The sequence below is a fragment of the Macaca mulatta genome, chromosome 5 (assembly GCF_049350105.2).
Source record: "Macaca mulatta isolate MMU2019108-1 chromosome 5, T2T-MMU8v2.0, whole genome shotgun sequence".
Classification (NCBI taxonomy): domain Eukaryota; kingdom Metazoa; phylum Chordata; class Mammalia; order Primates; family Cercopithecidae; genus Macaca; species Macaca mulatta.
Window position 1 is genome coordinate 21,550,977 of NC_133410.1, and position 20,883 is coordinate 21,571,859.

Genomic DNA, 20,883 nt, shown 5'->3' on the forward strand with positions numbered 1-20,883 from the left:
TCTCTTTCTGTGAAGATCCAGAAATCTCCTTTGACCTTTATAACACATATAACACATTGGTTATGAGGACAGGCTCTGGAGTCAGGCTGACTCGGCTCAGGTCCTGGTTCCATCACTTACGTCTGGGTGACCTCACGGAATTTAATGAGCTTCTATGCCTCACTTCCTCAGGCACAAAATAGGGATAATCATAATGATCTCATTAGGGAACTATAAAAAGCAACCAACACAACATTTAAAACACTTACTACAGGATCCAGCACACTCGGCAAACATTACCTATTATTATTATACCACATTGTCAATGGGTTATCTGTCTTTTCTTACTAATTTACATCAGTTCTTAACACCTAGCAACCAGCATTTTTCCTCAATACAATCCGTGATCCAAATCCTGGGAGCCTCTATTAGAATATACTGGGAGAGCGCACTTTGGAAATTATGACTCAAGAGTGAAATCACTTAATATTAAGTACAGAACCTAAATAATTCGACCAGTAAGAAATCTTGAGACCTTTTGTAAATATAAGTCCCTGAACCACTGTTAAAGTAAGTATTGAAACTCTACTTCAAACGGTGAGGAACCCTGATATATACAAAAGGTCATTATGAGTCCAATGCTGGACAACCAAAGAAACAATTAATACAGGTATATAAACAGAGTTTTCGGCTTCCAGGGCCACTGGCAAATGATGGCATGTGTGCCATCACCACCCATACCATGCCCGTGACAGATCATTATTCAGTCCTGTCATTTCCCTGGATAAGCTCACAAAGCACTTTCAATAGCTACTCCCAATTTATGGGGGCAGAAATTCAAGAAATCAACGGGCACCACTGGTTCTACTGCAGAAACCATCAAAGGCAACTGTGATCCAAATGTACTTTTATCATTGGTGGGGGAAATCAAAACCAAAAACAAGCCTGCCCACTTAGAGAGAGTTAGGTGGGGAACAGAGGGAGACCACAGAGGGTCGACAGGGAACTGCCACTAAACAGAATCAGCCAGAACACAGGTGTCAAAGGATTCTGTAATAAATATGGGGTAATAAAAGCAAAGCCATAAAAGTGGGGGAAAATGCAGGCAAGAAAAATAACACTGTGATGTGATAAAGAATCTGCACGATGTCCATAAAGTCTGGAAATTAACTTCTTTTTAAAAAAAGTGTGTGTGTGTGTGTGTGTGTGTGTGTGTGTGTGTGTGTGTGTATTTGTATACACAGCCATCAAGGACATCTTCACTATGAAAAAAAAAAAAAAAAAGTCTCTGTTTCTGACATGACACCCTGCAGGTTCACCTGGTACTCAGAAATTCAGAGAACCAGGCTGGTCTACTCATGGAGTTGGGGTTTAGAAGCCTATATTCCTATAAGCAGAGGGAGGAACAGAGACACATAAAGGAGCAACCAGAGTTCACCTATTAAAAGAGCTCAAGTGAGGCCGGGCACGGTAGCTCAAGCCAGTAATCCCAGCATTTTCAGAAGCCAAGGCGGGAAGATCACCTGAGGTCAGGAGTTCAAGATCAGCCTGGCCAACATGGTGAAACCCTGTCTCTACTAAAAACACACAAAAAATTAGCCAGGCATGGTGGCGGGTGCCTATAATCCCAGCTACTTCAGGCGTAGGTTGCAGTGAGCCAAGATCACATCATTGCTCTCCAGCCTGGGTGACAAGAATGAAACTCTTTCTAAAAAAAAAAAAAAAATTGGGGGGGGGATCAAGTGTTTAGGCCAGGTGCGGTGGCGCAGGTTTATAATCCCAGCACTTTGGGAGGCTGAGGTGGGGGGACTGTTGGAATCCAGGAGCTCAAGGCTACAGTGAGCTATGATCAAACCACTGCACTCTAGCCTGGGCAACAGAACAAGATCCCGTCTCAAAAAAAAAAAAAAAAAAAAAGGCCGGGGACAGTGGCTCATGCCTGTAATCCCAACACTTTGGCAGGCCGAGGCAGGTGGATCATCTGAGGTCGGGAGTTCATGACCAGCCTGGCCAACATGGTGAACCCTGTCTCTACTAAAAAATACAAAAATCAGGCGTAGTGGCAGGAGCCTGTAATCCCAGATACTCAGGAGGCTGGGGCATGAGAATTGCTTGCACACAGGAGGCGGAGGTTGCACAGTGAGCCAAGATTGTGCCACTGCACTCCAGTCTGGGCAACAAAAGCAAAAGAAGTTTTGCGAACAAAAAAAATAAAAATAAAAAAATAAAAATCAAGTGTTCAGATCTTAAAGACAGGAACTCAGGGACAAAAAAAGAAAACCATTAACAAGGCCGGGCGTGGTAGCTCACACCTGTAACCCAGCACTTTGGGAGGCCAAGGTGGGTGGATCACCTGAGGTCAGGAGTTCAAGACCAGCCGGACCAACTTGGTGAAACCTTGCCTCTATTAGAAATACAAAATTAGCAGGGCATGGTGGTGCATGCCTATAATCCCAGCTACTCGGGAAGCTGAGGCAGGAGAATCACTTGAACCAGGGAGGCGGAGGTTGTAGTGAGCTGAGATCGTGCCATTGTACTCCAGCCTACGCAATGAGTCACACTCCGTCTCAAAAAAGAAAAAAAGGAAAAAAAAAAAAAAAAAAAAAAACAGAAAACCACTTAACAAAAAAAGAGCTCAAGGTCCCAATGTTGGCATTAGCCGTAGTGAAAGAGGGCAGGTCTCAGCTTGTAAGTGAAGGGCAATTAGTAGTGAGAAAAGAAAGCAAAGATCAGGAAGCAGGCAGGCCTGAGGTTTAAGCAGAAGGAGCCCCAAGGCCCCCCTTCTCCAAACAAGTAAACAATCCTCACCCTTACTATTATAATGCAATATAATGGTACAATCAGCCAATTCTAATAAAGCGACTGGAATTTCATTAAATGTGTACGCAACTTCTGTGGCTTTAAAAAATACATGTTAGCAATGTTGTTAGGTTTGGTTTCATATGTAAAATCACAGAACTTTAGCAGTTACAGAATCAATAAAGATAGCCTAGTTCAAAAACCTCATTCTACTAGTCAGGAAAGTGAAGGTCAGAAATGCTGTGATTTGCTAAGTGACACAATTTTACTTCGTAGCAAAACCAACGTGAATCCCCACATCCATTCACAGTCTCATGCTATTTCCCTTTATCCTCCATTCTGATCATCTTTATTAAATAAGGTGTAGGAACGACGGTTCCCTGCTCACCCAGCAACAGCATGACATGTAGACAGAACTAGAGTGTTATGAATTCACGTCACTTTAGATGCACACCTCCCAAAAATGTATCTACTCCCCCTATGATGTTCTTATTCATCTTCACATGGCAGATGTTTGAAATGGGGTCATTTATTATTCCAGGATAAAATTTTCAATCTCAAGAATGCAGCAGATAAGCAAAGAAAGACTGACTGTATAATAAACAGATGATGTTGCAAACCTAAGTATAAGCCCTATTTGGTCATTTCCACTACCACCTGATGATAGTAAAATGGGGTGTTAAAATTCTTTCCTTCAACAGTTGTTAGTTACTTGGACATAATATGCACTAGGTGAAAATTCTCATTTACAGGTTGCATAGCCCTCATTCTAAATGTTTGGGACCAAGAGTGTTCCTGATTTCCCATTTTTGCAGAATTTGGAACATTTGCATTACACTTACTGGTTAAGCATCCCAAACCCGAAAATCCAAAATCCAGAATGCTCCAAAGAGGATTTCCTATAAGCATCCTGTCAATCCCAAGAAGTTTTGGATTTTGGAGCATGTCGGAATTCCCATTTTTCATATTTGAGATGATTGGCCTGCACTTTACTTTCCCATCTGTCAGCCGTCTCTAAAGGAATGCTTTAATGTAAACAAGTTTTTGAACAACTGTTCTACAAAGGCTTACCCCAACACCACTACCAAAGAAAGCGCTTAGGGTGTGACTTTTATGAAAATAACAATAGTTAGAATTGAAGGCCAGAAGCCAGGCCCAGCAGCCTATCTGTAACCTGAGAAGATCAATTTACTTGTCCATGCTTCAGTTGGCACTCCTGTAAAATGTGGACACACGGAGCTCATAAAGCTGTTTTAGCGATCAAGTGAGATGTTTTACGGGGAGCATTTGGCACAGCACCTAGCACATGATATTCCAGTGTTGGTTGTTATTAGAACTTTCAAATCAGGTAAGGACACTTACAACAAAGTTCTGAAAGTCAAAGAGCTCTACAGACACCTGAAGTTTCTCCAGTCATGGTAGTTCACAAATATCACCAAACCAGTTTTAGGAGAAAGTGAAACTAGCAGTAGAAATAAATCTCTCCTTTAAAAAAGCAAAACAATAACAACAACAACAGGTTGTTTTACTCTGTTGTAATGGTTAATTTTACTTGTGAATATAAACTGAGAGGTGCCCAGATAGCTGGTAAAACATTATTTCAGGGCGTGTCTATGAGGGCATTTCCGGAAGAGATTAGCACTTAAATTGATAATTGAGTAAAGCAGATGATCCTCCCTAATCCACTTTGGAGAAGACCAAAGTAGACTGGTCCTCTTTAAGTCGACTGCCTACTTCAAGCAGGCATCTTCCAATACACTGAGGGCCTGAATAAACAAAGAGGCAGTAGGGCAAATTCACTCTGTGCTAGAGCTGACACACTCGTCTCCTGCCCCCAGACATCCGGCCTTAAGTTCTTAAGCTTTCAGACCCAGCCCGGGACTCACATCCTCCCCCTCCACCTGATTCTCAGACTCTCAGACCTTTGAACCCAGACTCAAAGACATCACCAGCTGTTCTAGTTCTCCAGATCATGGGACTTCCTTATAGCCATGTAAGCTAACTCCTACAACTCTCCTCTTAAATCTCTCTCTTCTTCTAGCCTGTGGGTTCTGTTTCTCTAGCAAATCTTAATATACCTTTATATTAGGTAACTCTACAGGGGTTACATCAAAACGAGAAACAGGTCTATGAAATTTCATGAGAAGGCTAAAGAGAAGTGTTTTCTGAAATCCCATTTTCTTGAAGGAGAACAATGAGAAAGGCCAAGATCTTCAGTTTTACTTTACTATCCAGCAACATCCCAACAAAAAAATAAAGGCATCACTAGAAAATAAACTCTGGGTCAGAATAAACTACAACCATTAAGGCTTATCAGTTTCATAGACCAGCAAAATATCACAGAAATTAAAGAGCACGAAAGAATCTGAATGAACCATGTTATGCTCACTCCCTAAAACTCTCCTACCAGCCACGGAGGGAGCCTGTTATTCATTGACTGCAAGTCCTGGGGACTCCCCACATTTCCTTTCCATTTTAAAGCTGCCACCACCTACACTCCCTCTGGATATACTAAGACTTAGTATAAAAGGTCTAAACAATTTCCCCTCTCATTTTTTGCTCCACACAGTAACAACAGAACAATTCAAATGTAAAAGGTTTTATAATCACAAAAAATGGGAAAAGATGGAAAAAAAAACTAATACAAGAACTAAGAATACTATAAAGCTTTAAAAAAAAAAAAAAAAAAAACAAGTCTTACAAAGTTTCTATCTGTGGTTGCGAACTTCTAGCTAAGCTGATGGACAAGTTTTTCAACTTTATCCCCAAGGGAAGAACTTGAATATGTACTTTTCCCCCCACCAAGGAGCTCTGAAAAGTCAAATCCTAGTAGAACAGTTCACTAATGTTCTTTAAGTAGGCAATAATCTCAAGCAATCTCTATTTCTCATAGGTTCAGACTGGATGATGCCTACTCCCAGGAGGCTTATCTCAAAAAGCACAGCATCCTCTAGGAGGTACTACCCTACCTGTGTCTATCTTGGCAGGGAAACCACGCAGCCACGCTAGTCAGGTCCTCCTTGAGAGCTATAATCAACCCAAACCACATGAGGGTGAAAGAATGGTTTAAGTAGTAAATACAGTTGCCAAATACAATAATTAGTAAGTGTGAAACCAGGTGTGTCCATCAAGCTAAAGGACCAGAAGAGGAAGAAGTATGTAGTGATGAACTTTAAAATGGTCTAATCTAGGCAAACTTCAGCAAGAGCATGGGACAGAAGACGGCGGTGTATAGGCCACATGCAAGGTGGAATGCTGGAAATTAGGACAGGCATTGAGATATATCACATGCAGAATGGCAGATATACGCTAGACAGCAATAGGCTGAAACTGAAATAAGAGGTAAGGAAATGAAGAGGATGGATTCACGCTAGTTTTCAAGAAGTTCACTTAGGAAAGAGTGGTCACTCAATCATGGTGCTGCAAGGGAGTATTTTGGGGACAGGAGCTTTTATAACAGAGGAAAGGAAGTGGCTATGTGCAATAACGAGAAACATCACAAACTGGGGGAGAAGTTCAAAATAGAAAACAGAAAAGCAATGACTTCTCAAGAGGTGGGAACTGGATCAAGAAATGAAAAAAAAAAAAAATCTGGGTAAAAGACACTTTTTACTATCAGATGAAGAGTGGAAGTTTAAGCCTTGACCTTGTATGTTGGTTATGTTGCTTTGAATAGTTTCAAGTTTATCCATGACAGATTCATCCTGCATAAGAATAATGCAAGATTCTGCCCAGTACTACTTAGGAAAAAAAAAAAAAAAACAGTAAGAAAAATGAGACCTCTTTGTACAAAGATTTACTGAGTGCTTACATGCTAGACACTAGGGATGCAGAGATAAATATGGCCATCAAGAGTCTACAATCTGGTAGAACTAGGGTTGTAAATAAATAATTCCAAAACAGTATGACAGCTGTCATAATGCAAGCAAACACGAGGTAGGAGGTGGTCCCAAGGAATGGAAGAGCCGGCGTAACACTGTCCACTGCGGTAGACTGCACTTCCAGGTTACTGGGAAGACTTTAGAATTCTAACTGCATTTTGGTCACAAAGGAAGAGTTTACATTTGGTCTCATTTAAAACAAACAAACAGCAGATTAAAAATAATAATAAATCTAATAGAAAGGATATCCATCTTAAACACTGCGCTGGAGATGAATACACCAGTAGTCAATCTCTCTTTGCCTTTCTCATAAGAAAAGAATCAGGAAGAATTGCACAATAAAACAAAGAATGCTTTTAAGTCTTATCTTGATGGGAAATGAATCAATTTAATTAGACTTAGATCCAAGCAGGCTTAAAGAAAGAACATTTTAACAACTATGTTAAAGAACCTGCCTTACAGTTACATCTCCATAGTTGCTCTTTCTTTCAATTACATAGAAGGAGGCACAATGTACAACCTGCTTTCTACTATTCCACCCACAATACAAGGCCATGGTAGCAGTGGATGTTAAACGCCTGTCACTATAGTAGGTGCTACGGATACATGAGGAAACAGAGTCTCCAACACCTCAATAGAACTGACATTCTAGATATAGGACCAGGTCACATATTTGGAACCATGTATTCTAACTGAGAAATGTCCCCATATCGGGAGTGAATTTAATTCACGAACATTTACCGATTGCATTTACTAATCACATACTGTGTATGATGTCCAGTGCTTAGGAAGAGGGTAGAGAATGGCACTGAGACTGAGGAGCTTAGACAACTTAAGGGAACCTCTACGTCCCCCTAGCCTTGGTAGGGGCACATTTATTGTTCTTGTGTGGAGACATCTTAGCCTTCAAGTACAATTCTTGAATAGGTGGGGGACAGCACTTTTACATACAGAGTTAGCAATCTTGACAAAAGATCTTCTCATGCTTATCATAGCGCTGTCTTCAGAGAGAATCATAAAAAGGGCTTAATAAAAATTCTAAATAGAGTGAAACCTAAACTGTCCATGGTGAGGGTGATGGATAATTTAGCTTTCTCTGTGTGTGACACCCAATTCTACAGACCTGCCCCCAACCACGGTGAGTACTCAAGAACAAAAGATTGCAAATGTGCACAATTCAAACATTATGCAAATCAGACTTCAGAAGGCAAAATAGGGAAAAGAAAAAAAGACAAAAAATGTGAGTTTTAAAAATTTTATTTAAATTAATAACCAAGAATGTCATTCATCTGAAATGATGAGGCGCTAAAAGAAACTACCAAATGCCTGATACCCGAGTTAGTTCAGTTCCGCAGCCTGACAACAAAGGTATGTGCCCCGAGAAAGAAAATCTCGTGTCTCTCCAAGGTGCCCTCAAGTACTGTTGGACTGACGCTTGTTGCCGTGAGACCCTCTCATTTTATTCATTTAACTCCACAATACATCTCTGAAACCTATTGTCCTTAACCTTGGCTTCAGCACGTCACTCTCTGCTTTACCAGTAGTGGTTTTTCTTGGCTTCTATGAATAAGGCCCTGTCCTGAAGCTCTCAGCTCTCTGTCCTAGAAATGTCTCTTGATTTCATCGTCTTTTCTCTGCTTGGCCCAGCCCCTCCCTCCCTCATGAGGCAGTTGCCCTCAGTTGGCTCCTGTGCTCTTTCTTCTACCTTCTTTTGTTGTGGCAGACGACAGATGGTGACTAGGGTTAACCCTTCAGGTCCCTGGGCTACTAAGCAGCAGGTTCTTAACCTAGGTGTTATCAGAACCACCCCACAGGGGCTCTGAAAAAATACCAACGTCCAGCCCCCATCCCTGAACAATACATCAGAACATGAGGTCTGTGGCCCAAGCATCTGAACTTTTAATGCTTTCTGTTGATTCAAATGTAAGGTTGAAAACCTCAACCGCAAACTGACCAACCAGGTTACAGGAAGGTAGGGACAACTACTCCTCTGACCATGGGACTTGGATGGATGCAAGCCTAGTGCAAAGGGCTCTGGCCAGGAACATCCTTCACCATTTCACTCCAGTGCACACATCATCATTGTCTATCTGTGTCATGGCATGAAAAATTTTGGCTAGAAATGCCATAAATAATGCAGGTGACTGTGTGAGTCATCTAGCAAATATAAGACATTCTAGATGGAAGAAAGGTTTTGTGCCCAGCAGTGGGACACGGGAAAAAAAGCAATGATGGTCACAAAGCAAAAAGTTCCATCAGTCCCTTCAGGTTGTTCTTAAAACCGTGCTGCAAATTCTCCTTTAGAAACTCCCATTGCCTATTTAGAATTTCTGAAATTCTGGCCAGGCATGGTGGCTCACGCCTGTAATCCCAGAGCTTTGGGAGGCTTGAGGCGGGCAGATCATTTGAGCAAAACCAATCTTGCCAAGATGATGAAACCCCGTCTCTGCTAAAAATACAAAAATTAGCTGGGCGTGGTGGTGGGCGCCTGTAATCCCAGCTACTCAGGAGGCTAAAGCAGGAGAATCGCTTGAGCCTGGGAGGCAGAGGTTGCAGTGAGCAGACATCGCGCCACCGCACTCCAAGCTGGGCAACAGAGCGAGAGACTGTCTCAAAAAAAAAAAAAAAAAAAAAGAATTTCTAAAATTCCACGGTTATCCCCCTGCTGTTTTAGCAGAGTATAACAGCAGAGGAAGATGCAGATAAAATCACATCAAAAAGAGCTACAGGGTCACATCTAACCGAGGGGAGGTATGACAGATATTGAATAGCTAGAATGCAAGAGGTGGAGCTCTAGGAAGAGGTACAACACTAAGATAAAACTGGTCTAATAGACCAAAAGAAAAGTCAAGCCCAGAGATAAGAAGTCACATACATCCACAAGCAGGGTGGCACTGAATAACTATTTGTTAAATGAATGCAAAAGCAAGTTTGGGATACAAATATAGGAAACTAGGGTACAAATTATCAAGAATGCAACTGGAGAAGAGTAAATACCAAAAGTGAAAGTTTTGATGTTTGGCCAGCCCATAGCGTATGCAGGAAGGCACAGCTTTACCCTGGGACTCACTTGCAGATAAATAAGAACAAAAAGACCAGGGTGTTGAAAATGCGGGGGAGAAGTAGGAAGGTGCTGGAATATTTTTCTATCAACCTCTTAAACCTTCCATTTTTACCCTTCAGGCCCTGAACAGGAAAGATCTGAGGACAAGAAATGCTTTGCTGGATGAAAAGCAAAAGAAGGCCAGGCACGGGGGCTCATGCCTGTAATCCCAGCACTTTGGGAGGCCAAGATACACAGGTCACTTGAAGTCAGGAGTTCGAGACCAACCTGGCCAACGTGGCAAAACTCTGTCTCTAGCAAAAATACAAAACTTAGCCAGGCATGGTTGTGTGTGCCTGTGGTCCCAGCTACTCAAGAAGCTGAGGCATGAGAATCGCTTGAGATCAGGAGGCAGAGGTTACACTGAGCCAAGATTGCACCACTCTACTCCAGCATGGGTGACAGAGTGAAACCCTATCTTTAAAAAAAAAAAAAAAAAAAAAACACCAGACAAAAGCAAAGCTTAGTATCTGCAACGTGCTCAGCGTGGTACTAAAAGTGGCCAAGACAGACATGTGCCTTCTGGGAGGCACCTACCTCATCTCTGTCCCACTCTACCCTCTACACATAGGTAACTGCCTTACTAGACATGCAACATTTCTGAAACTTTAGTCAAGACAGACAAAAAAAAAAAAAAACCTTGGGAGGAACAGCGTACTTTTATAAAGCTCCCTCTTCAGATTAAAATTGTCTGTATTAGCCGGGCGCGATGGCTCACGCCTGTAATCCCAGCACCTTGGGAGGCCGAGGCGGGCGGATCACAAGGTCAGGAGATCGAGACCATGGTGAAACCCCGTCTCTACTAAAAATACAAAAAATTAGCTGGGCACGGTGGCGGGCGCCTGTAGTCCCAGCTACTCAGGAGGCTGTCAGGAGAACGGCGTGAACCCGGGAGGCGGAGCTTGCAGTGAGCCGAGATCACGCCACTGCACTCCAGCCTGGGAGACAGAGCAAGACTCTGTCTCAAAAATAAAATAAAATAAAATAAAATAAAATAAAATAAAATAAAATTGTCTGTATTTGAACATAAATGCAAGCTAAATCATACATCAAGCATTAAAATTATATTGTTTTACATTAAAAACTTATTGAGCAAGTTTGCATTTATAGCTTCCTAATCTTTGCACAAACTGAGTTAATAAGCTACTAGTACTCAGCCAGGCGCAGTGGCTCAGGCATGTAATCCCAGCACTTTGGAAGGCCAAGGCGGGCAGATCACAAGGTCAGGAGATTGAGACCATCCTGGCTAACATGGTGAAACCCCATCTCTACTAAAAATACAAAAAAAAATTAGCCAGGCGAGGTGGCGGGCACCTGTAGTCCCAGGTACTCGGGAGGCTGAGGCAGGAGAATAGCGTGAACCCGGGAGGTGGAGCTTGCAGTGAGCCGAGATCCGGCCACTGCACTCCAGCCTGGGCAACAGAGTGAGACTCCGTCTCAAAAAAATAAAATAAATAAAATAAGCTACTAATTCTCAAAGAACTCTGTATTCTAATCTTTGTTTATAAGAAAAATGTTGACACAATACATTAGCTGTGTTCTCTAGAGTGAAGATTCCTCCATAGCATCAACCCAGTAAACAACTCTTTCTGAGAAGCAGCCTAATGGAGAAACAAGTCATTGAATAGTCTAAGAAACTTCATCCCGTGTCATTTTCTGAGTTACTTTCAGGAGTTTTTACTTCTGTCTTTGTCTGTTTTTTTAAACCATCTTTACAGGCTCCTGGGAACAGAAGCTGGAGCTGCATTGGGAGCAACCTCACCAAATATTACCATATTCATTTGTTTGGGGACTTGGTATCTTGCCAAACCCACCAACTTCTCTCATGTGCTCTCCACATGAGAGGACTCCAAGCAGGCAAGAAACAACAGGATTTTGAGGCTGGGTGATACGCAACCATGTCTCATATCAGAAAAGCTTACGACTTGCATTCACGGACCAAATGCCAAACTGTGCCCCCAATCCTGCAAGATTTCTGAGCAACATTCCTGGTAGGAATTCAAGCCACTTCCCAACACAGTCTATATGTGTGTGCTTGCCACACACATAAGATCAAGTAGATCACATGTGACTGCAGATAGACTGAATATACCCATCCTTGAATCAGGGATCCCACAGCTGAACCTAACAAACTAACAAACTAAACAAACATATGTTCTCATTTGCTATAATAAGGTAAACCTGTGAATTTGCATCCGCCTTCTAACCCCCAATTTTCCTGCTTTTCCACCACCTAGTCGTATCTCTGTTAGCATTACTCTTGCCCATAAAGAACAATTACATACCCACCCATACTCGAGGTACTGTGAGAAGTCACAGTCCTTGCTTTCAAGGGTATGTGCATTCTGAGAGCAGCACCAGTATCATAGAAAGCGACACAAGAGCACAAACACTAATAGCTACCTGGGTTCAGAGATGGAAGAATCAAAATGCCAGAACAGTGAAGAGTTCGGAGCAACCGAGTTGGGTATTAAAGAATATCCCAGAATTTCCCAGACTGGGATTCCAAGGCAAAGGTGTCTTAGCAAAGGCACACAGGAAGCACAGTATAAACTCTGCTCAGGGGACACTGAGAGGCACACTTTGGTGAAACGAAGAGTTTGTTTAAAAGACTGACCCTTGGATTATTTTAACCCTGAACCACTGGGCACTGTGTTTACAACATAACACCACCTCAACCAATGTCCATGGAAAAAGTAATCCGTGCTGGGTGTTAAGAAATCAGGCTGCAGACATATGTAAGATTTTGCATTCAAAGATAACAATCTTACTCTTGATCCAGTGGCTCTGCTGGTGAGAATTCAGACCGCGGCATCTTGCTGGCCTACAGATTATAATCACTTTGCTCCTCTCTCCCTTGGCTGCACTCACCTGGCAAAGAAGCAACCTGGCCACACCCAAGGATTCCCATCGCTAGGCTGAATCCAGGTGGAGAAAAACAATTGCAATGACCATCTCCCTTTGAATCCGATCAGAAGGCAAAACTGGAAAAAGATCCTCCCTGCTGACTTTTCTGCCATCCCCAGTAGGTCCACATTCCAAAAGAACCATTTCTCTTCTCTTTCCCCTTCCTCTTGGCCCCTTTTTCCCTTGCCCTGCCTAGATGTCTTTGAGAAAATAGAAGCAATGGGGCCAGAATTCCCTCTTCCTCCCACCTGCGCCCCAATGCCCTCCTGCCTGCCTTGACACCCCTTTGTCCCATGACAAGGTGTTGTGCTGAACCCCTACCCACTCCAGAAGGGATTGCACCAGGTTCAAGAAGAAACCCAGAGCTAGTGAACAGAACATGGAGTCTCACTGAGGGCTTACATGCAGGGGAGAGAGTTCAGTGCTGGTGGGCTGAACAGGAGAACTGCATGCCCCGGTGGCTACGGGCTGAGCAAAGAAACTCGCAACTTGCAAAAAGCATGCAGCACACGGCCGCGAGCGGTGGCTCACCCCTGTAATCCCAGCACTTTGGGAGGCCGAGGCGGGCAGATCACGAGGTCAGCAGTTCAAGACCAGCCTAGCCACCATGGTGAAACCCCGTCTCTACAAAAGATTCAAAAAAATCAGCCGGGCGTGGTGGCTTGCACCTGTAATCCCAGCTACTCAGGAGACTGAGGCAGGAGAATCGCTTGAACCTGGGAGGCGGAGGTTGCAGTGAGCCGAGATCATCCCACTGCACTCCAGCCTGGGCAACAGGGCAAGACTCCATCTCAAAAAAAAAAAAAAAAAAAAAAAAAAAAAAAGCATGCAGTTCACGCAGCAGCATCTTCACTTAGCACCTTCCCCAACAGTCTCCACCTGGCAACCTTCAATTAACCCCAAAGGGCCTTGATCCCCCATATGGTCCATGTTCCATGGGACAAGATGGAGACTCAGGTGTTCCTCATAGATAAGAAATGACTTTCCGGGTGGGCCAATCCCAGGCTCCCTAGCTTGGAACTCCAAACCACATTCAGATGTGTCATCTGCCATACAGTCATTCTCAGGCTGTGATTCAGTTATTCCTATTTGGTGCATTGACTACACATGTGGAGAATGAGCTTCCCTGCTGCCATCAAAAGCCAAACCCTTCATCTGTGCTCCCATCCCACTTCTCTTTTCAGGCCACCCAACCTGGCTTATTCACCTGTGATACGTGGACACTGCTCATGGAGGGCACCAGACTCCGGGACATCAAATCCAGTGCTGTCTATTCCTTTGTCTTTCTGGCTTAATCTCTCAACATGTCAACTGGAAAGGCCATTCCAGCCTTAACACGTAAACTTCTCTTAGCTTCCGGGATGAGATTCTCCCCTGGTGCTCCCCACAGCCTCTGCAGAGGCTCCTTCTCAGACTCCTGTTCATGTTCCTCCATGTTCCAGTGTGGTTCTGCCTGGGCCACCTCCTCTCCTCTCTGCACTCTCTCCTAACTGACCCCAACCAGGCCTGTGTTTGAAATACCACATACGGGCAAATGGTTCCAAAAGCTCTCTCCACTATTCGCCCGATACAGTCTCTCCACTTCAAGTGGGCCAGCCACCACCTGCCACCCTTCCTCCCGAATGCCATCTCCCCACTCAATCCAATCCTTCCCTTCCTTTAGGCCATGCTCAAGTCCTAACTTCTCCAGGAAAATAAAATACCTTCCAATGACTCCCTAGCCACACTGATCTCTCCCCTGTCTGGGCTTCCTGAAGCACTGAAACAGTCTCCAGCACAGGATTTATTACTTAATGAGGGATAGTCTTTTAATGGTTCCCTAAATGTCTGCTTCCTATTGTGCAAATCCGTCCTCCCAACTAGATGTAAGCTTCTGAACAATACAAGCATTTCTTTCCTTGGTACTGAGCAACACGGGCGATGTCCAAAACAATTATTAGTTCTTTGATAACAAACATGAAAAACCAAAACTCTACACACTATTTTAGTGTGTTAGTCTGAGAAAAACCTGGAAGTTATCTGACAAATTACAAGTAATTTTTGTATATATTTTTATTTGTCTAGAATCACCATGTAGCATCACAAGGAACCCACATTTAGAAAGGCAGTGATAAATTCGTAAAACTTTCTATCACTGAAATTCTCAGAACTTTCAAAACTTACATTATTGAGCAAGATTTCATATAAACCACAGAAATACAGTAAATAAGTATATTTTCAATGAAAACATTAAACGCAGGTAAATTTTTGTTCAATTTGTGTGTTATAATAACAGAAGCAGTTTAATCCCTCAATACAAAAGTCTACCTGAGACACAGGGAACACACAGTTAAGCCTAGGATTTCTGCCAGACCTTTCTTTAAAGCATAGCTACAGAAACAAGTGCTGCTCATCAATACTGTTGAAGGGTCTGACTTTTAGGCTACGATGAAGACCAGTTCATCCACTAAAGAGAAATAGCTTTATTTTTCGTGATTAAAAAAAATAAATTCTATCCCACCTTTGCCATTCTCCCAGTTCCCATTAGTTAATTTTCCTCTCTGTGGCCACATCACAACTCAGCTGAAAACGCCTTGCCACACCTAAGTGATAAAGGCTCAAACCAGGGAGCCTGGTCGTCCTCAGCTTGGCCCCTCCAGACTCCTCTCTGACCACCCTGGGCACTAAACACTTACCTTTGACATTCCAGCAACACCAACTGCACAGAGCATAACCAGATACTGTCCTCTCCAAACCCGTGGGCACCTGGGGTCCCCCACTTCCAACCCCATCATTTCCTCCCTTTGTCCCCTCACCGTTTTCTTCACAGTTATCTTTTTCTTTCTTATTGCAACCTTCGCCTCCCGGGTACAAGCAATTCTCCTGCCTTAGCCTTCCTAGTAGCTGGGATTACAGGTGCAAGCCACCACGCCCGGCTAATATTTGTATTTTTAGTAGAGATGGGGTTTCCGTCATGTTGGTCAGGCTGGTCTTGACCTCCTGGGCTCAAGTGTTCTGCCCATCTCAGCCTCCCAAAGTACTGGGATTACAGGTGTGAGCCACTGCGCCCGCCCCAGAGTCCTCTTTCCAGAATTGGTTCAGGATCCCCAATCCCACTAGGATTGAGGAAGAAGAAGGCCTTGGTTGCCCTCCTCTGGGTTTCTTTTGCTACATGTGCACCCTGGTAATAGAGCATTGACCCTACTGTTCTGAGACTTAGTCGTGAATCTTTCTCCCCAAATATCTGTAAGTTCCTGGAGAAGAAAGACCATGTTTTTATTTGTATTCTGTCGTGAGCTGCACAGTGTCTCATATAAAGAAATGTCCAAGTCCTGACCTTTTAACGTGATCTTATTTGTAAACAGGGTCTTTGCAGATGTATTTAATTAAAGGATCTCGGGATGAGATCATCCTGGACCTAGGGTGGACCCTAAATTCAATGACTGGTATCCTTAAAAGAGAAAGGAGAAGACTTGAGACACACAGACACACAGGGAGAAGGCCAAGGGGAGACAGATGCAGAGACAGAAGTGATGCTGCCCCAAGCCAAGGGAAACCAGAGGATGAGAGAAGCAAGCATGAATTATTCCTAAAGTCCTCAGAGACAGCATGGCCCTGCTAATACATTTTGGACTTATGGCCTCCAGAGAGAATAAATTTGTTGTTTCAAGCCACCAAGTCCATAGTAATCTGCAGTAGCCCTAGGCACTAACACACAGTCCAAACCTCAACACGCTACCTACTACCTAGGGGCCGCTCAACAAAAACTGTGCTCAACTAAGATGAAGGCAAGGCAAGGAATGAGAAAGCATCTGAACTGCAATCTGGGTTCAGCATCTGGGATGTGGACTCAGATGCTGCTCTACTATGAGAATTCTGGTGAGTCCCTTATCTACAGTAACTCTAACTCTTTCCCCAGTAAAATGACGAAACTGGCCCACAAGACCCCTCTACGGGGGACTCATATACCTTGAACCCTCTTCAGCCAGAATAACGCCTCATTTTTTTTTTTTTTTTTTTGAGACGGAGTTTCGTTCTTGTTACCCAGGCTGGAGCGCAATGGTGCCTTCTCATCTCACTGCAAACTCTGCCTCCCGGGTTCAAGCAATTCTTCTGCCCCAGCCTCCCGAGTAGCTGGGATTACAGGCACCCGCCACCACGCCCCGCTAATTTTTTGTATTTTTAGTAGAGATGGGGTTTTCACATCTTGTTGACCAGGCTGGTCTCTAACTCCTGACCTCAGATGATCCACCCACCTCCACCTCTCAAAGTGCTAGGATTACAGGCGTAAGCCACCACGACCCGCAGAACAGCTTTAATTGATCCTTAATAGCATCTTCTTCCCATTCACTAAATTAATTTTATTAATTTTCTTTTCTTCTTTTTTTTGGCTCAGAGTCTCACTCTGTCACGCAGGCTGGAGTGCAGTGGTGTGATCTCGGCTAACTGCAATCTCCACCTCTCGGGTTCAAGTGATTCGCCTGCCTCAGCCTCCCAAGTAGCTGGAATGACAGGCACACGCCACCACGCCTGGCTAATTTTTGTATTTTTAGTAGAGACAGGGTTTCGTCACGTTGGCCAGGCTGGTCTTGAACTCCTGACCTCAAGTGATCTACCCCCTTTGGCCTCACAAAGTGCCGGGATTACAGGTGTAAGTCACCATGCCCAACCTTAATTTTATTTTCATCTAAAAAGCTTTCAGGCAAAAAAAAAAAAAAAAAAAAAAAAAACTGGATTAAAATGACATTTCATACTTATATTTTAACCAGTTCATAAAAAAGTAGTAAAATAGTTTAATCGATAATATGCTGAAAATCAATTTACCACCATATCCCCTATTTTTTTCTGCAAAGCAACATCAGCAATTTACTAGTAGTTGACCCAATCCAGCTGGAATTGTTGACACTTTTAGGTCAGAAAAACTGCACCTAAACATGAGTCAACGTAAACGCCACTAACTGACCCCAAACCTAAATGTTTATAACACAACTGCATGATGACTAATTTTTTGCAGAGTAACAAAGAAAATCTCCTCCAACATTGGAATTTTCTCCACTTGCACTGTAATTGAAGTCCCATACCGAAAATTTCCACTTCAAAGAATCTGGCTAAGAAATACATAAATATAACTGCTGCCACCACCAAATGGTAACGTGTTAGTAAAGGAGTCAAACAAAACAAAAACTCTTTCACCCATCTTCAGGCCTCCATAAACACATAGACACAGTTTTCATGGTTGAATGTTTCCTAATTCAAAAAATGGAAATGAAGGGTAAACAAAGGTGTTAGTAATGAAATGTATACCTGGCCTACCTGTATATACTCCTGCTGAATTTGGGTTACATTTAAAACGATACTTTAAGTGTTCTCATAGATCATGCTGCGGCCCTTGCATTCATGTTTGTATAGTGGCTGCCTTGATTCTTTTTTTAGGAAACCAACCAAAACAACATAAAGGAACCCCGAGCCAAGGGACTCACATTTCAGTTGAACAAAATACCCATGAGAAACACTTAGACTCAAAACTTTCCAAACCAATTCATCCTTCTGAAAACAAACTCGACAGTCACTGGGGCCAACTGTTCAGCTAGAATTGGCAGAACTACGTTTGCAAAACTGAACCGTGAATCCCAGCACAAGTGAGTTACCAAACTTTTTCCTTCCAGGTGGAAACTCAATCCGAAAATCAAAAATCCCTCGAGTTGGAAGGCTCAATAAACCCACAGTATTCAATTCCAAAGTTCCTGGCTTTTAAATATGAGCCCCCACAGGCACGAAAACGGGACTGCAAGGTACATAAACAGATTGATCTGAAATGTTTCCAGCCCTTAATAACAACTCTATCTTAAAAAGTGTTCTTTAACTGTAATAAAACTAAGATAGCAAAAGGCAAAGGAAGCGTCTTGGGGTTTCGGCTCGCACACAGTCCTTGTGTTTTGTAAACTCTACCACGTAAGTGTAACTTAATTTGCAAAGAAGCAGAAGGACTGGCGCTTGTAATCAAGCATTGTGTTTTCTGGAAGCCCAAGCCCAGGATGAATGAGCTTTAACTCTGTCGACTGCGTGTTTACTTGCATCCTCACGTGGCACACCGCACAGCCCAAAAGCGCTGCGCCCGGGACAGCGCGGGGCGCGCCTGAGAACCCGAAAACTTTACTTTGCAAACTAGTGGAGCTGAGAGGCAGCTCAGACGCAGATTCGCTTGCCTTTCCCTGAACTGCACCCATGCCAAGCACACGAGGTCTTTCCTAGCACCACCCCCTACCTACAGCTCCACACAAAGGCGCGTGGGTGCCGGCAGGACCCCTCTCCAAAGTTGAGCGGAGAGGTAAGAAAAAGCCGAGCGGCACAGGACCGGGCGTCCCGGAAAATACTCACAGGGTGACCGTGCGGTTGGGCAGAGTATCTGGGGGCAGGACCTGCGCGAGCTCCAGGCTGCTACACACCACCTTGCCCTCGGCGGCACCCGCCGCTCTGCCAGACCCTCGGGGCCGCCCATCGTGCTTGCAGCCGGCGGGCAGCGCCGCGGCGCCACCGCCACCTCCCAGCAGCGCTAGCAGCGCTAACAGCGAGAGCTGCAACAGCAGCGGCGGCTGCGCGCGGCCCCGCCGGCGTCCGGGTGGCTCCATGCTGCGGGCCGGGGCCTGCGGGGAGAGCGGCGGCGCACTGGCCTAGCGGGCCGCCCCGAAGTCCGGGCGGGCAGGAGCGCGGCGCGGGCTCAGCGGCGCCCGGAGCCTCATGGCGGCCGGAGGACGGGCCCTCCCCGGCGCCGACATGCTCCTTTGTCCGCTGCGGCTGCGCTGGGCCTCGAGGGAGCCGGGGGTCACGGCCGCACGGGTCCCAGCGCTGCTCTACCGCCCGGCGCGAGCACCGCCTCCTCCTCCTCCGCCGCCGCCGCCTCCTCCCCTGGCCAGGACCCGCGGCGGCTCCTCCCCGCCCGCCGCCGCCGGCCGCCTCCGCCCCTGCCCCTCCTCCTCCCCGGCTCTCCTGCTCTCCCGGTGTCTGCGGCTGCCCGGGAGTCCGGAGAGGAGGCGCACGCTCTCGGGACCTGCCGAGCCCGACTCCGACCCGGTGCGCGCCCGGGCCTTGGCCTCCGGGCAGGAGTTGTGGGGAGCCCGCGGGAAGGCGGTAACTCGTAGAGAGGGCCAAGGAAAGTTCGAGTCCAAACTCCAGCCGCGGTGGCCACTCTTCTGCTCGTTTCCCTTCGCCGTCACCGCGCTTGCACCACGGGCACAGGACAAAGCCGTCCTGTGCGCTCCTGGAGACTGCCCATGTGGCCCAAGGAGCCTGACCCGGAGGATGGAGTAGAGAGAAGAGCAGGGAATTTCCCTGAGCATCCCTATGGGGAAAGTACCCAAAACCAAGTGTTTCTGAAGGAATCGCCTTCTCACCTCATTGTGGTAGTCCCATTTGTCCCAAATACACTCGAGCCAGGAAACAGGTTCCTCTTCAATACGGTGAACAATCTGAAACTGTTTCTGGCCTTCAGCGACAACAGCGATAGACTCTAGAGGATGCATCTGGACCTCACTAGAAAGGCTGCCTTTTGAAAGAAATTTGACAGGCAAAGATACCTGAGATGTTCACCAGTTCGGGCAATAATGAGAGAACCCTCCAAGAAACCCTAACAGAATTGATTACTCTGACTTCTAGCCTCGCCCTAACATTTGCAAGCCCAGGGCTTACCTACCCTATGTTTGAAATTTTACAAGGATTCTATGATGCTAATAAAGTATGTTCTGTGCTCCTGCTTTGAGAAATTACCTCCATTACAACCTGGAAGGTTTGTAAGCAGGATTCTCAGACACTTTGGAGTTTCTCCCTGAAACACAGCATGTGGGAAAGAGTCAGATCCAAATCTTTGGCCTGTACACCCTCACCGCCTTTGCGTCCTGTGCCCAGCTGTCTTCAAGGACAAGAAGGGATTTTTGTACCTGTGTGTGAACACTGCAGCCCACAAAACCAAGTTCTGTTCACACTTTCTACCAGCCACCATTTGTCGGCCTCTCGAGCCCAGGTGTGCCTATACCAGTTGTTGGGTCCTTCATTGGGAGGACAGTTCTCAGAGGAAGCTAGCTCAGGGCCAAGAAGTGGCCTTGGTAATATCAGTCAGGGAATTCCAGGGTCCTGGGTCTTGGGGACATAGTGGTACCCAGGCTTTGGGTGCTAGCCTGGAGATTTTTCACCCCATAAGAAGAGTCAGGTTGGTGTCCTCTAAAATGGAGGGCCCAGAGC

At 45.0% G+C, this 20,883-nt stretch overlaps 1 protein-coding gene across 1 annotated transcript in view; it reads right to left on the reverse strand.

Annotated features, from left to right (window-relative positions):
• The window catches only part of ADGRA3 (adhesion G protein-coupled receptor A3), a 131,633-nt gene extending 112,028 nt beyond the window's left edge, over positions 1-19,605 (reverse strand). The window contains exon 1 of the mRNA XM_015138107.3: positions 19,027-19,605. Coding sequence (XP_014993593.2) covers positions 19,027-19,277 — 251 coding nt within the window. The 5' untranslated portion in view covers positions 19,278-19,605. The remainder of the gene's footprint in view (positions 1-19,026) is intronic.
• Between the last annotated feature and the right edge of the window lie 1,278 nt (positions 19,606-20,883).